The following is a 16237-nucleotide window of genomic DNA, read 5'->3' as shown; positions in this document are numbered from 1 at the left end:
ACACTGTACATCTGTCTTTGCATGAATCAGCTAGTCATCCAGATATATATGCACCATGATTCTTTACCTTTGCAAGGCCTCTGCCATCACTATTATAATTTTGGAGAAAGTCCATGGTACAGTAGCCAGTCTAAAGGGTAAGGCCTGAAAATGATAGTTACCTCCCAGTACTGCAAGTGGAGAAATCTATGGACCTCTCTTCAAATAGGAATGTATAAATGTGCCTTCAACAGATCCAAGAACACTAAGAACTTCCCTATTCATACCACCACAATTACCAAATGGAGAGTTTCCACATGGAAATAAGGCACTGAGAGAGACATGTCAACATTTTTAAAAAATCCAAAATAGGTCTTTTTTTGTTTAATACTGCAAAGTAGATTGAATAATGACCCAAGCCCTGTTCTGCTTGTGGCACTGGAATTACTGCTGCAAGGAAAAAAAGATGGTCTAGGGTTTTCCTGTCTACATCCCTGTTTTTCCCTGGAAGAGCAGGAGATACAATGAAGGCACACGAGCATGCAAATTCTAACACATAATTATCTTTTACAATAGAGAGAACTCATTGGTTTGTAGTTATTTGTGTCCTTTCTTCAAATGGATCCCCTCTGCTTCTTTGGGAAGTGTCTCTTGCCCTTCTACAACATCCATGAAAAGACTGTCCCTTCACAGAAAACTGCCTCGGCCTAGAAGAAGTCTTTCTCAGGCAATAGTGTCTGGACTCTTGAAATCTTGCCTGAAGAGGAAAAGCCTTTCAAGATCTTTTTGGTTTATGACCCTGAAAGAAGAAAGAACCACTACCTGAACCTTGAGCGAAAGCAATGCCAAGCCATTCTGTAACCCTTTCTACAAAAATGCAAAATATCTGGCATCAAAGCCACAAACAGTGATCCTGTTTACCAGAGGATAGGCCCATATTTGGGAGTGGAGTGGAGGAATAGCCTAGTGGTTACAGCAGTGGGCTATGAACCAGGCGACCAGGGTTTAAGTCCTGCAATTGCTCCTTGTGGCCTTGGGCAAGTCACTTTACTCTCCATTGCCTCAGGTACAAACTTAGATTGTAAGCACTCTGGGGATAGAGAAATATCTACAGTACCTGAATGTAATCCACTTTGAAGTACTGCAAAAAGCAGAATATAAATCTAAATTAAAAGAAAAATAGTCACCCCAGGAACCCAGCTACTGGTCTCAGATCACATTTGCTCATGGTGGTAGGCAGCTGTCTCTGCCCTCATGTGCTTGCAGCCTCCTCTGCCACTTCTGACTCCCTTGCAGTTCCCCCTGCACCCAGCAGGCCTCTCCACATGGGCTGTGGAGAGATGCCACCATCCTGCCTTTTCTGGGTCCTGGCTTAGGCGTGCACATGCACGACTCTCGTCCTTTTAAAAGGGCTGTGGCGGGAAAATAGCCCATGGCCCCAGATGATAACATCACTGGGCCTTAGTATTTAAGGCAGGGCCCAGCCATTTGTTCCCTGCCTTGGCAACAGGTCTCCATGGTTGCTTGTGTGCTCGTTGCCCATCATTCCTGGTTCCTGCTCCTGATTCTGTTCCTGGTTCCTGCTACTGACACTGTTCCTGGTTCCTGCTCCTGACTCCGATCCTGGTCCTGTTCCTGTCTGCTCCTTGATCTACTCCTTGTTCGTTTGGACTGATCCTCTGGCATTGACCCCTGCTTCATTGGACTACGCTTAGACTGATCCTCTGTCTTTGACCCCTGCTTTATTGGAATACGCTTGGACTGATCCTCTGGTTTTGACCTTTGCTTCGTTGGACTATGCTTGGACTGATCCTTTGGCTTTGACCCTTACTCTGCTTCCTGGTACTTCACTTCCTCAGCCGCCTACCCCGACTCCAGGTTGCCTTGATCTTGTCTTTGGTATCCCTCGGACTTGGCATTTCAGGCTTTGGCATACCACTACTTGGGTGCCTCCTGTCTTGCCCTGGTCCTGTCAGCATCCGGGTTTCTGGATCCCTGCCTCGTCCGGACCAACCTCAGTCCTCTGATAACTTTGCTGGCCCCTGGCATACCCTTGCTTCTCATCTACTGGGAGTCATCACACGGAGGCCCTCTTAAGACCAGCCAGTCACGACACCCAAGGGCTCAACCTGCAGGGAATGAGGGCTGGTATTGGTGAAGCTCCAGTTGGCCTCTGTCTCTTAGTCTGCTCCACCTCCTGATGGTGGGGACCCATAGGGCTTGCCCTACTGGTAGCATCAACCCCACCTCGGGCCAAGGGTACACCACCAGCACAACAGGTTGCCAAGGCCATGGACTCGGTGGAGCCTTCCAACTTCCAGGCCATTCTGGGCTTGGCTTTGAAGATTCAGGAACAGCAGTGGTTCCTTGAGGCATTGGCCTCCTCCTTCGAACATCTCCATGCTCAACTGGATACCCACGCAAGAACTATAGCATCGATGCCCATATCAGTCAGCCCACCGCCTGCACCCTTGCCTACTAGAGCTTTGCTGGCCCTACCCGATCCACCCCGCTTTAACAGGGATCCTCAACTCTGCAGAGGGTTTATTAACCAGTGCTATATGCAATTTGCTCTACAGCCTTCCATCTTCCAGGATGAACTAACGAAAGTTACTTTTATTCTCTCTCGCTTGAAAGGCAAGGCGCTGGCATGGGCTTCTCCCTTGTGGGAGCGTTAGGACTCTCTTCTACAAGAATTATCATGCTTCGTGACTTTCTTTCGCTGGATCTTTGATGACCCAGGGAGGCAGGCTATAGCCAGTACCAGTTTCTTTGTGGCAAGGTCAGAGAACTCTCAATGACTATACCATTGAATTTCAGACTCTAGCCACCGAGATGGTGTGGCAAGAAGATTGCCTTCAAGCCATTTACTTGGATGGTCTTTTGTCCCAATTGAAAGACAAACTCACAGCCCATGAATTACCTTCCTCATTAGAAGACCTTATCAACTTGTCAGGCTGTATTGATCACCGCCACCAGGAGCTTCACCGTGAATTTTGGACACCCTGACATCTTGCAGTGGAGCGTTCCTGTTCTCCACCTACAGCAGGACCTGCATCCAGTGGAGTCCTACCTTCCACCAAGATAGAGGAACCCATGCAACTGGGTCAAGGGCCCCTTACTCTGGAAGAAAGCCTTTGACAGAGGGATTCTGGATTGTGCCTGTATTGCGGGGCTTCCAGCCACCACCTTCATTGTTATCCTATTCGTCTGGGAAACTCCCAGGCCTAAGTTTAGTTGGGGTCCTGAACTTGGGCACTACTACTCCGGCCCCTCAATTGTCTTTGCCTGTAACCCTGACTAGGGACTCTCGTTCTTTTCCAAACATGGCTCTAATAGATTCTGGAGCCAGTGGGAGTTTTATTTTGAATGACCTAGTACATCTCCTAGGCATTCCCACTCATGCCATTGAGGTACCGTATGCATCACATCCATTCATGGCAAACCCCTACCTGGGCGGATTTCCCAAGTAATGGCAACTGTTCGTCTACTCACCAGAGCTCTCCATGAAGAAGAGATTGAACTTCTCGTGAGGGACAAGTCTATACACCCAGTAGTTTTGCGGTTACCGTGGCTCCTGCATCACTCTCCCCAGTTAGATTGGGAAGCCTTACAGCTTTTTGAGTGGAGCCCAGCCTGTCCCCAACAGTGCATCAAGAAGGTGGCACCTTCTCCTGTGATCTCCCTGGCAGTAGCTGTTTCTGGTCTTCTGTCTCCATATGTGGACTTCAAGGATGTCTTTTCCAAGCAGAGGGCTGATATCCTTTTGCCTCTGCACAAGTTTGACTGTCCCATTGACTTGGTTCCTGGTATAACACCTCCCCGGGGTAGAACCTACCCATTGTCCTGAAATCCAAGCAATGACCGAATATATCCAAGAAAACCTGGCTAAGGATTTTATCTGTCCATCCACCTCACCTGTGGGTGCAGGCTTTTTCTTTGTCACAAAGAAGGATGGGTCTTTGAAACTGGAAAGCACAGCTGCATGGAGCGTTGAGGCCATGACCTCAAATGACCTTGAGATGACTCTCAGTTTTCCTGTCCTGGGCATCCTTGAGAGCCACACTCTCTTCAACCACACTAGTAGTCTTCTTTGGCAGCAGACATGAGCATCACATTTTGGCAATTTTCATTGCTCTAAATGTTCCTGAGGAAGGGGATATCCCATAGACCTCCTGCCCTTGCCTCTGGAGTATCTCATTCAGCAGACACCAAGGCTTTATCCATTCTGTGAAAGGTAAAAGATCTGTTGGGCCCTCTAAGCCCTTACAAAATTGGATCCTCTCCCTACCTTCAAAAAATTAAACTCCTCCTCACTAGCCTAAACCTGGTATTAAATTCCAGCAAAACTGAACTCCTGCTCATCGCCTCAGAAAATAGCACCATCACCCTCTGCACAACAAGCCACGCCAACAATCACACAAGTGAGAGACCTAGGAGTCCTAATTGATAATCGCCTGAATTTCAAAGCCACCATTAACAAAACCACCAAAGACTGTTTCTACCAACTACAAGTGCTGAAAAGAATTAGACCTCTTTTCCATGCCCAAGACTTCAGAACCATTCTACAAGCAATCATTTTTTCAAAATTAGACTATTGTAACACCATCCTACTCGGCCTTCCCGCTTCATACACCAAACCGCTTCAGATGGTGGCAAAATGCAGCTGTACGAATTCTGACAATACCAGGAGAAGGGACCACATAACCCCGATTCTAAAGAGCCTCCATTGGCTACCTATACACTTTAGAATAATATACAAGGCCATTCTTACCACATACAAAATCATCCACCAACTGGCTCCCATTGACCTACAGATCCCTCTCCGACTACACAATTCGTCAAGACCGACAAGAGATGCATACAAGGGATCGCTACAGGTACCACCGTCCAAATCTACTAGATACTGCACACTAAGAGACCGGGCTTTCTCTACAGCCATTCCACCGTTATGGAACTCCATCCCCTCAAATCTCAGAACAGAACCATGCATCTCAACCTTCAAAAAAAGACTAAAGACCTGGATATTCATACAAGCTTTCCCGGACGCCAACATGGTCAACTAATCTCCAACTACACCTTGTTTAACCATATCTTCTATCGTTTACCTGTGTGAATTAATAACCTGTCCTTTCTCTTCCTTCTCAGCCAAGTTCTTATCACCCTGTTATATGTAACTGCCTTTTCAGCACCATTGTTATAGTTATTTTTACTATGCACCCCTGTTCTATGTGAACCAGCATGATGTGACTGCTGTCTCGAATGCCGGTATATAAAAATCTGAAATAAATAAATAAATAAAATACTGATCTGGTTCTACTTTTGTTTCCTTGATATGCAGTTCTTCTGGAGCCCAAGTAATAATAGCAGGCATCTCAACTCTTTTAAAAAGATGGATCACCTTAGGATTATCCTCTATCTTCCACAAGGATTTCTCCTTCCTCCATATCCTCATGAATTCCCCCAGGACAACCTTCCCCAATGCCATCTCCCAATGCCTCTGACTGCAGATCAAAATCCATATCTGGATCCAATTGAAACTACTTAGGATGAGAGGGTATCATAGATGCCCTCAGAAGTCCAACAGAATTTGAGAATCAAGTAGAATTGGAGCCTTTCTTAAAGAAAAATGCCTTATGCATTAAAGTTACAAATTGAAATAACAAGACTCTTCTGAGCCCTGCTGCAGCCATTCAGGAACCATTGAGATTGTAGGTCCCTTCCCACATGATATACCAACATCCCTTTCCAAAGGGTCAGGCTCAGTGGGTCAGAGTAGGCCTCTCTGCTTTCTCTGTCCTGCTGGGAAGGGCTTAAAATGGCCACCATTCGCACACTATGCTCAGTCACTGTAAGTCCCGAATTGGGACCAGCAGATATCTTTTTAGAGACGAGCCCAGCGGCTTGAATCACTCTTCACTTAACGCTAATATGCGAGACACTTCTTTCCATTATGATGGGGAGCTATCATACCTTTGGTGCCACACAGCCGAGCACTGCTCATCAAGCATCTTTTTGGTCTCTCTCTTACCCTGTGCAGGCTGTTGACTGCCTGAAAATCCCTGAGTCACAGAAACATTGCCGAAACACTTGAAATAACTCCACTGGAGCTGAAATGCTGACTGTTCCATTTGCTATCTCCTTTATTTTTTATTTATATTTATTTAAATAAACTGTGACAAGCCTATAGATAAATGAAAAATAATTACTTCCCTGATCTGGACCACAGAAGATCAGGCCAACAGGAGAGGCAGGGGAATAAGAGACATAGTACCACTGGCTTTCAAATCCCTCAGGGAAAGACAAGATCACCAAAAGGAACACAAAACCTTTGCTCATTCCTTTTCAACCAGGAAGATAGCCCCCCCCAAGAGACCTGCCCACTCCTGGGAGCAATTTGTCCACAAAACCAGTCGATTACAAGTAAGACATCTGTGCCATCTGCTGGAGATAGAAGTGACACATTGCCTTAAGTACAGTAGTGTATAGCAAAGCTTTGTTTCTCTGTCTCCATCTACTGGTAGTAGAGAACAATCCACTTATTGTGGACTGGTGTGGTCAATAAACAGAAATTTGTGTTTCCTAATCAATGCAACCTCACTATCTCTAATACCATCTGCATCTCTGGCCTCAGTCATTGATATAATATTGGGCTATGAATTTCTATATGCAGTGTTACTTTACTGTCTATAAATAAGCCATTTCATGCTATTTATTTTTATGAGGTAATTTGCAAGCAATTCAGTGGTATTTGTTTCAGGAGAACTCAGGTTCTTCTGATAAAAAGAAAATAAAGTGGCTATGACATTCCAATTAATTTGGAAATGTATTGCGCAATGATGCTAGCAATTTTGCAGGATAAACTAAAATTAATAAATTTAATCAGTGGTATGAGAGAATATATCTGCTCTTTCCTTGAAATTAAAAATGTTTCTATGATCATAAGAGTCAGGGTATTAAAATAGAACCTTCAGAAGATGCATCTGAAGTCTACATTTTTACTTGTTTACCTAATGGAGCAGACATCATGATCCATTTTTTAATGGATACAAGTATAAAAAAAAATGCAGCCCAAGAATTGCATTCCATTTTCTCCGAGCAGTGACTGAGAGTGAGAAATGATGATGTTAATTTGCAGATCCAATGGTGGTGAGCTGGAAGCATCCTAGCACCCATCTAGAGGCAGCCTGAGAAACACTTATTCTTAGGAGGGCTTTCAGTCAGTGCTGGGAGGGAATCTGCATGGTGGCTTCCATTTAGCATATCTGCATGACTGGTGGGAAATTATTCTAATTGGGAGTAGCACTATAGAAATGTTATGTAGTAGGAGTAACACAAAAATGTAACCCATGCGCCAAACTGAACTTATGAAAGGTGATAGATTTTATTTTTCATTATTATGGAAGAGTTTAGGTGAATTCCCCTCCTTCTGTAATGCAATCTCCACGTGATCCCTCCTGCTGCCCTCTAATGGGAGAATTCTCGCCACTCGTCATTCTGATGGAAGAAAAATTCTCTCCTTTGCTGAAAGGTCTGTTACATTATCAAGAGGTGGAATTTAGGCCAGCCGAACACACACCAGCACTTCCCCTTTCCTGTTTTATTAACATATGTGATACTTGCAAGGTTCAGTGTTTCCATCATGTTTTAGTATTTCTTGATTCTGACCTGGGTGAATGCGCTCTCCCACACGATTGCCTTCTCATCAATGGTAAAATCCTGGCCCTGAGGAGCGTGAGGGTTGTAACTTCCAACAATATTATTCCTCACTGTCCCATTGGGTAGATAGACAATATTTATAATATTGTATCCAATGGAGAGGTCGCCGTTCTGATCAAAAATGATCTCTTCTTCCAGGCTGTTCCTGAAGTGGACGTTCTTCAGATAATGATGAAGCTAAAGAAGGAGAGGAACAATTTTAGTAGAGCCCTAACTGCAGAGTCCAGAGCTCACTTCAAATAGGGATCTGCTGTCTTTTCTTTTAGCATGCATTAACATTTTTGTGTGCATTTAATGCATGCCAAATTGTTTTAATTTGCTGTAAATGAACTGAAACAAAGCATATCAAAATGCAAGATAAAATACTTTTCTTCTCTGTCCATAGCTATCTTGAAGTACATAAAACATAAGTCAGAAGGTTGATATTCCGAGGGTCTGTCCAGCTAACTTTTGGAGTTACTCAGTCAGCACCTGAGATTTTAATATGTCCTCCCACTCCCCCCTGGGGGCATTCTCAGAGTGTGGTTTCACTATGTGGCTAGTGCTGATATTCTGCCCAGCCAGATAAAGTTAGCTGGATAAATGTGGTCAGCAAATACCTGTCCTAAGGTTATCGGATAATTTTGTCCAGGTAACTTTTACTGGGTCTATTCAGTGGGGAAGTATTTTTTTTTCTGTTTCACTTAGTGCTCACTATAAGGCCGATTAAATATTGTGTTATGACTTCGCTGCCCGCGGGTTTCCCCGCGAGCAGACACTCACCCCATGCTGTTTCCACCTGACGCGGCAGGACGCCGCCGTTGGGACTTCCATGCAGCTGGAGCCGTGGTCGTTGCTGCCCACATGGCCCGGAGGCCGCCTTGGAGTCTCCTGTGCTCCATGGTCGGAGCCGCGGCCTTGTTTCATCTTCAGCGGGGCTGGAACCGCTCCCGACGTTGTCAGCTTCTTCGCGACCTAAGGCCACATCCCCGGCCTGGATTGGCGGCAGGAGCCGCCCCCGGGGCCTCCTGCAGCAGCTGGAGCCGCTGCTCACGTCAGGCCTGCATCTCAGGCCAGTCCTGCCTCTTCTGACACGATGACGTCGGTGCAGGCCGCTGTCCGCGGTCCTGCACAGCTCCCTGCTGCTCTCCTTAGGCGCCGGTGTGCACCTCTCTGCAGAATTTAAAGGGCCAGGCACCGGACGTGTGCTGGCCCCACCTTCAAGTGGACTTCCTGCTTTAGCCCTATAAAGGGATGCTTCGTCAGTCTGTTCTTCGCCTTGCATCATGGCGACTCCCCTCTGCCAGAGACTTGTAAGGTCTTTTGTCTTCGTGGAGCTCCTTGTCTCGTCTCGTCTGCCTTCTTCCATGTCTTCATGTCTTGGTGTTCCGCCTGAGGTCCCGGTCCATGTTTTGATGTCTTGCTATGTTCCTGCACGTCCTGATGTGTGTTCCTGCATCTCATCTTCTACACTCCTGAGCCTTCTGGTCCTGTGGGCCGGACTCCCTCGGATGACGTCTTTCCAAGGTTGGAGTGGCCTGCAGGTGGACTGGTGTCCTGCGCTCTCGAGCCGTCATGTCCTGGATCTTTCCTGCGCTGTCCCATTCTCCTCATGGTCCATGACCAGCCTGCATGGGCTGTGTAGGGCCCGCAGTGGGACAGGGTGGTCCACGACTCATCCTGAGGGTGGCCTGAGTAGGGCGCCCTGAGAGACAGTGCCAATGTCCATGCCTTGTGTTTTGCCTACTTCAGGGGTGGGCAATTCCGGTCCTCGAGGGCCGCAAACCAGTCGGGTTTTCAGGATATCCCTAATGAATATGCACGAGAGAGATTTGCATGCACTCTGCCTCAGTCGTATGTAAAAGTTTTTCATGCATATTCATTAGGGATATCCTGAAAACCCGACCGGTTTGCAGCCCTCGAGGATCGGAATTGCCCATCCCTGGCCTTCTTGGATGTCAAGTCCTTTGTCATGGATGCCGTTGCATCAGCCAAGTGTCTTCGTCCAAGGATGCTGTTGCATCAACCCTGCATCTTCGTCCAAGGATGCCGTTGAATCAACCCAGTGTCTTCGTCTAGATGCCGTCGCATCAATCATTGTCATGTCTTCATGTCAAGGCCGTCTGCCCTCAACCTCAGGCCAGGCCTGCTGCTCCATGCTGTTCGCAGCAGGTCCGAAAGGGCTCGGAATGGTCAGAAGACCATTCAACTTCCAACATCCTCGGATGTTGGCCTTGGGAGCTTGTCGGCCTGGCAGAGTGTAATACCGTCAGCCATGCGGAGCCACTGTCAACCCTTACTCGGCCCTGAAGGTCTGGGACCGAGCGGAGGCCCATGGGCACACTAAACCGCCCACCACATAACATATTGTGTGAGAAAAACATGCGTCCAAACTGGATGCCCATTTTTTTCAAAACCTTTCATGGGCACCCGATGCAGTATTGATTTGAAACTGAAATGAAAGGGATGCCCCAAAAGCATGAGAGGTCAAAAAAGAGCATACGTAGCGCTATCCATTTTATTGCATCAGTCGTCCATACTGCATCTTGCTTATGCCATGCGGACATGCATACATTCTGACAAAAAGAGCATACATTCTGTCAAATGCAATACGGGGTATGTTTATTTGAAAAATTATATTTTGAAATTGAATTGTTCACCCCCAACGTGATGTCATGATGTGAGGTCATAACTCTCCAGCAGGGTATATCAATCGCTGCTTTAAGTCAAATTGTCCTTTAGTGCTCAGTTCAAAGTATATCTGTGCTCTGTACAGACTGGTATGGACTGGTGCCTAGCATTTGGGTTATTCAGCATTGCAGGAAGATCAACATTGCTTCATTTTCAACAGGTAAGATGTAGGGTTGTGAATGGTTTTTGACGATTTAAAAAAATCGTCAGATATTTTTTAAATCGTCAAAAATTGTTAAGAGTCGCAATACAATAGAAATTCCCCCGATTTATCGTGAAAAATCGTAAATCGGGGAGGGGGAAGTGCGGGGAAAACCGGCACACCAAAACAACCCATAAACCCACCTGACCCTATAAAATGAATCCCTTACCTTCCCCCGCCCTCCTGAACCCCCCCAAAACCTTTTACGAGTACCTGGTGGTCCAGTGGGGGTGCGGGGACTGATCTCCCGCTCTCGGTCCATCGGCGCCATTTTGGCTGCCACTCAAAAATGGCACCGATAGCCCGATAAAAAACCCCCCACCCTACCCTTTAAAAATGACCCCTTAACTTCCCCCACCCTCCCGATCCCCTCAAAACATTTTAAAATTACCTGGTGGTCTAGTGGTGGTCCCGGGAGCAATCTCCCGTTCTCGGGCCATCGGCTGCCACTCATAAAGATGGCGCCGATGGCCCTTTGCCCTTACCATGTGACAGGGTATCCGTGCCATTGGCCGGCCCTCCATTCAATTTCTTTTCATTTCTTCTATTCCACTTAAATTCAATTCCCGATCAGAGACTCCTGTTTCACCCAAGGTTTCATCAGGGGATATAACAGCTATTTTACAATGGATCACCATTAATATAACAGGGAGCCATATATTTCAAATCTTCTCATTGCTAAATATCCTGAAGAAATAACTTTAACCCTTCTTACTCATATTCAAAAATTATCTGATCAATGTGTCTTCCATACACAAAACCGAAGCATTTCCCGCCTATATTTCAATGTTTTTTCAATGCGGTAACCTTTATAATTTCCTCTCTCATGCCGCCAGTTTTTATCATTGCCGTTAACATCAAACAGCCATCTCATTCATCCAAAGAATAATGCGGCTATTTGATGATAACGGTGATGATAAAAATTAGTGGCGACAGACTCATATCTGTATTCATGAACTGAGATTAAATACCAGAGTTTGTGACATCATGTGGTGGGGACACCCCCGAGGTTCCCACCATGACGCATGTAGAGGACAGGGCTGTGCATGCGCACACAAGCCCTAGATGACTCTGGGAGAAAGATGGCGAATGCAATCGCCCATGCTAGACTGGGAATGCCGAAGGGGTCGCGTGGAGATGCAGAGGGAGCCATCTTCCCAAACTGAGCTGAATCAGGTAGAAAAAAGGTGAGCAATAGAGGGCGCAGCCATCTGCGACCGACGGGCAGAACAGTTGTTCTTATTTTTCTCACCGCCGAGCATCTTGAGGCAGCCAGTATCCCACAAGCAATGTTCCCCCAAACACTATAGCTTTAGGAAGACAAGCCAAGTAAGAAAAGGTATTTTATTGGCCCAGGAGGGCTGTGTAGGTGTGTCTGGGAGAAGGTCTCATTTTCTCGCTCGCGATAATAGCATAGAGCTGCTGTTGCGCGATAAATACATTTCCCCCTTTACTGCAAAATAAAAGATATTTTCCACATTAAATTCCATGGTATTGTGCATTATTTTGCTGCAAAATGCAGTAGGACACTAATTTGCATTGACTCCTCCTATTTGCATACTCATAATAAAATAAACATGCTTGCTTATTGCATGTTTAACAGACATTAGATGCATTTAAAAGGGATGTGCAGAAGGAAAAAATTGGTTTCATTTCATTTTTCGTTTTGCTGGGACCCAAATTTGTTTCATTAGTTTCATAGGGGAAAAACCAATTTGTTTATTAGTTTCATTCATTTTTCATTTTGCCATTAAAGTCAAAGGGGGAAGTATTTGCAGCCTATTTTTGGCTGCAGAATTCGGGTTTTCTTATCAATTCTGATGAAACTTAAGGGGAGCAATCATTGAAAGAGGAAAGAGCTCCAAGGTACTTAGACTGTGGCAAAGTGGCACCAAAGTGGCATGAATAGTCTAAGGCACTGTAAAGGGGTAAAGGAGTGCCAGGAGTGGCAAGTGTGCTTTAACAGAGGTACAAAGCAGCAGCGAGAGTGTCAAAAACACACCACAGCTTCAAAAGAGAGCACCGATAACAGATGCATGAACCCTCCAAGGCAGCATGACAGGCAAAGTGGAAAGCAAGTGGCATCAACATCCTACAGCACAATGAAGGGGGAAGATAGCAAACAGAAAGGGTGTGAGAAAAAATCATAAGGCACCGATAAAGGGACAAAGCAGCAGAAAGACTAGCACCAACACACTGAGGAACCATGATAGTGGCAAAAACACCACAAGGAGTAGAATCTTCTGGTGTATGGCAGCAAGACAGAGTGGCAGAAAGTTGATAGGTACAAGACAGGATGGCAGAGCGGAGGTAGTCTGGTCCCTGTGGTTTTTATAGGGGCAAGACAGGCTGGTAGAGCTGAGGTAGTCTAGCAAACAACCTTTGCAGATAGAACCCAAGAAACATAGAAACATAGAAACATAGAAATGACGGCAGAAGAAGACCAAATGGCCCATCCAGTCTGCCCAGCAAGCTTCCCTCATTTCTTCTCTCATACTTATCTGTTTCTCTTAGCTCTTGGTTCTAATTCCCTTCCACCCCCGCCATTAATGTAGAGAGCGGTGATGGAGCTGCATCCAAGTGAAATATCTAGCTTGATTAGTTAGAGGTAGTAGGGGTAGTAACCGCCGCAATAAGCAAGCTACACCCATGCTTATTTGTTTTTACCCAGATTATGTTATACAGCCCTTATTGGTTGTTTATCTTCTCCCCTGCCGTTGAAGCAGGGAGCTATGCTGGATATGCGTGAGGTATCAGTTTTTTTCTTCTCCCCTGCCTTTGAAGCAGAGAGCTATGCTGGATATGCATCGAAAGTGAAGTATCAGGCACATTTGGTTTGGGGTAGTAACCGCCGTAACAAGCCAGCTACTCCCCGCTTTGTGAGTGTGAATCCTTTTTTCTTCTCCCTGCCGTTGAAGTTATGCTGGATATGCGTGAAGTATCAGTTTTTCTTTTCCCCTGCCGTTGAAGCAGAGAGCTATGCTGGAAATTCGTGATGTATCAGTCTTTCTCCCATGCCGTTGAAGCAGAGAGCCATGCTGGATATGCGTCGAGAGTGAAGTATCAGGTACATTTGGTTTGGGGTAGTAACCGCCGTAACAAGCCAGCTACTCCCCGCTTTGTGAGTGCGAACCCTTTTTTCTTCTCCCCTGCCGTTTAAGCAGAGAGCTCTGCTGGATGTGTGAAGTAACAGTTTTTCTTCTCCCCTGCTGTTGAAGCAGAGAACTATGCTGGATATGCATTGAAAGTGAAGTATAAGAATGGAGTGATCAAGCTAGTTGAAAGGCATCAGGAATAGAGGAAGGTGGAGGTAGTAATTTGGATATTTGGTTTGGGGTAGTAACCGCCGTAACAAACCAGCTACTCCCGTCTTTGTGAGTGCAAATCCTTTTTTCCACATTTCCTCTTGCTGTTGAAGCTTAGAGTGATGTTGGAGTCACAGTAACCATGTGTATGTTTATTGAATAAGGGTATTGTCTCCAGGCAGTAGCCATCATTCTGGCGAGTCACCTACTCTTCATTGGCGGCCTCTTGACTTTATGGATCCACAGTGTTTATCCCACGCCCCTTTGAAGTCCTTCACAGTTCTGGTCTTCACCACTTCCTCCGGAAGGGCATTCCAGGCATCCACCACCCTCTCCGTGAAGAAATACTTCCTGACATTGGTTCTGAATCTTCCTCCCTGGAGCTTCAAATCGTGACCCCTGGTTCTGCTGATTTTTTCTTATGGTAAAGGTTTGTTGTTGCCTTTGGATCATTAAAACCTTTCAAGTATCTGAAAGTCTGTATCATATCACCTCTGCTCCTCCTTTCCTCCAGGGTGTACATATTTAGATTCTTCAATCTCTCCTCGTACGTCATGTGATGAAGATCCTCCACCTTCCTGGTTGCCCTTCTCTGTACCGCTTCCATCTTGTCTTTGTCTTTTTGTAGATACGGTCTCCAGAACTGACACAGTACTCCAGGTGAGGCCTCACCAAGGACCTGTACAAGGGAATAATCACTTCCCTTTTCTTACTCGATATTCCTCTCTCTATGCAGCCCAGCATTCTTCTGGCTTTTGCTATCGCCTTGTCGCATTGTTTCGCAGACTTCATATCATTAGACACTATCACCCCAAGGTCCCTCTCCTGCTCCGTGCACGTCAGCCTTTCCCCCCCCCCCCCCATCGAATACAGTTCATTCTGATTTCCGCTCCCCATATGCATGACTTTGCACTTCTTGGCATTGAATCTCAGCTGCCATATCTTCGACCACTCTTCCAGTTTCCTTAGATCCCGTCTCATTCTCTCCACTCCTTCCGGCGTGTCCACTCTGTTGCAGATCTTAGTGTCATCGCAAAAAGACAAACCTTACCTTCTATCCCGTCCGCAATGTCGCTCACAAAGATATTGAACAGGACCGGTCCCAACACCGATCCTTGCGGTACACCACTTAAAACCGCTCTCTCTTCAGAGAAGGTTCCGTTTACCATCACACATTGAAGAAAGTACACTGTGTGCTATGCTTGCAGAAGTTAGCAATTCAGTGGACCCTTGACTTACAAACTCAATTGGTTCCAGACGGCTGGTTGTAACTCAGGTTGGTTGTAAGTAAAGATTATTTTTCCCATAGGAAATAATGGAAATACTCATAATGTATTCCAAACCTCCCAAAGCACCCCTTACCTAACCATCAGCTATATAATTGAGCGGTGACTGATTTGCCATGAATGCGCAGTAGAGAGCAGCTCTCACCGACGTGCCGTGCTTGCGCAGATGAGAGAGCTCTCACTGACGTGCTGTGCCTGTGCCGCGAATGCGCAGAAGGAGCAGCTCTGTCTGTGAGGAAGAGAGCTCTGACCGACGTGCCGTGAACATCCAGAGCTCTGACTGACGAACCGCGAACATCTCGCCCGTTTTAATGGGCCCATGAGAAGCTGTGACTGTGCGGAATAGACAGCTCTGGCCGGCACACCTCGCCTGTTTTAACGGGCTTAACAGCTCATTTCTATAATAAAAAATGGTTGTATAATGTCTGTAATTACCAGAAACACCAATAATTTCCTAGTGTACTCACCAAAAAGTTATAAAATGTACCTAGCATACCAGAAACAATAACTTTACCTCCTCCACCAGTTCCTTTATGATATGGACTCTCTACCTGAGTAACATCAAGCTAGGTTGAGAGAACATTGCACAAATCTCATTTTTGGGTGAGTTTCCTCGCTCCGAAGTTCATCAAATCTTCACAAGCGTGTACTGTTATGTTCGTACGTCACACTCTGCATGTCAAAGTGGCCCCTAACCCCTACACTAATACCTACACCTCACCTCGAATATCTAGGTGGGCCTCATATAGGGGTATAAATACCTACATAGGATGGGGACATTCTCTCTCTCTCTCTCTCTCTCATATATATATGTTATGTTTTATTTGTGGGGGATCGCCATTCATTTCGCGAATGCAACGAATAGGGCCTTATTTGTTGCGGATGAAACATTCATTGAAAATGAATGCACATCCCTTGCATTTAATGCACGTTGGGGCCTCAATGCAATTTGAAAAATTATCCTATAAGTTAGCCTTATAACTTTAGACCTGCTCGGAAGTAACCCCATATGGCTGGATAACTTCAGACTTAACCAGCTATATTGAAAAGAATATAGCTGGCTGTTTTCCAGTTAA

At 45.9% G+C, this 16237-nt stretch overlaps 1 protein-coding gene across 1 annotated transcript in view; it reads right to left on the bottom strand.

Annotated features, from left to right (window-relative positions):
- The window catches only part of LOC115077508 (vomeronasal type-2 receptor 116-like), a 71200-nt gene that overhangs the window by 9551 nt on the left and 45412 nt on the right, over window positions 1–16237 (bottom strand). The window contains exon 3 of the mRNA XM_029579799.1: window positions 7648–7875. Within this exon, the coding sequence (XP_029435659.1) occupies window positions 7648–7875 (228 nt within the window). The remainder of the gene's footprint in view (window positions 1–7647; window positions 7876–16237) is intronic.

This window comes from Rhinatrema bivittatum, chromosome 16 (assembly GCF_901001135.1).
Source record: "Rhinatrema bivittatum chromosome 16, aRhiBiv1.1, whole genome shotgun sequence".
NCBI classification, from domain to species: Eukaryota; Metazoa; Chordata; class Amphibia; order Gymnophiona; family Rhinatrematidae; genus Rhinatrema; species Rhinatrema bivittatum.
This window is presented reverse-complemented; position numbering and strand designations above follow the sequence as displayed.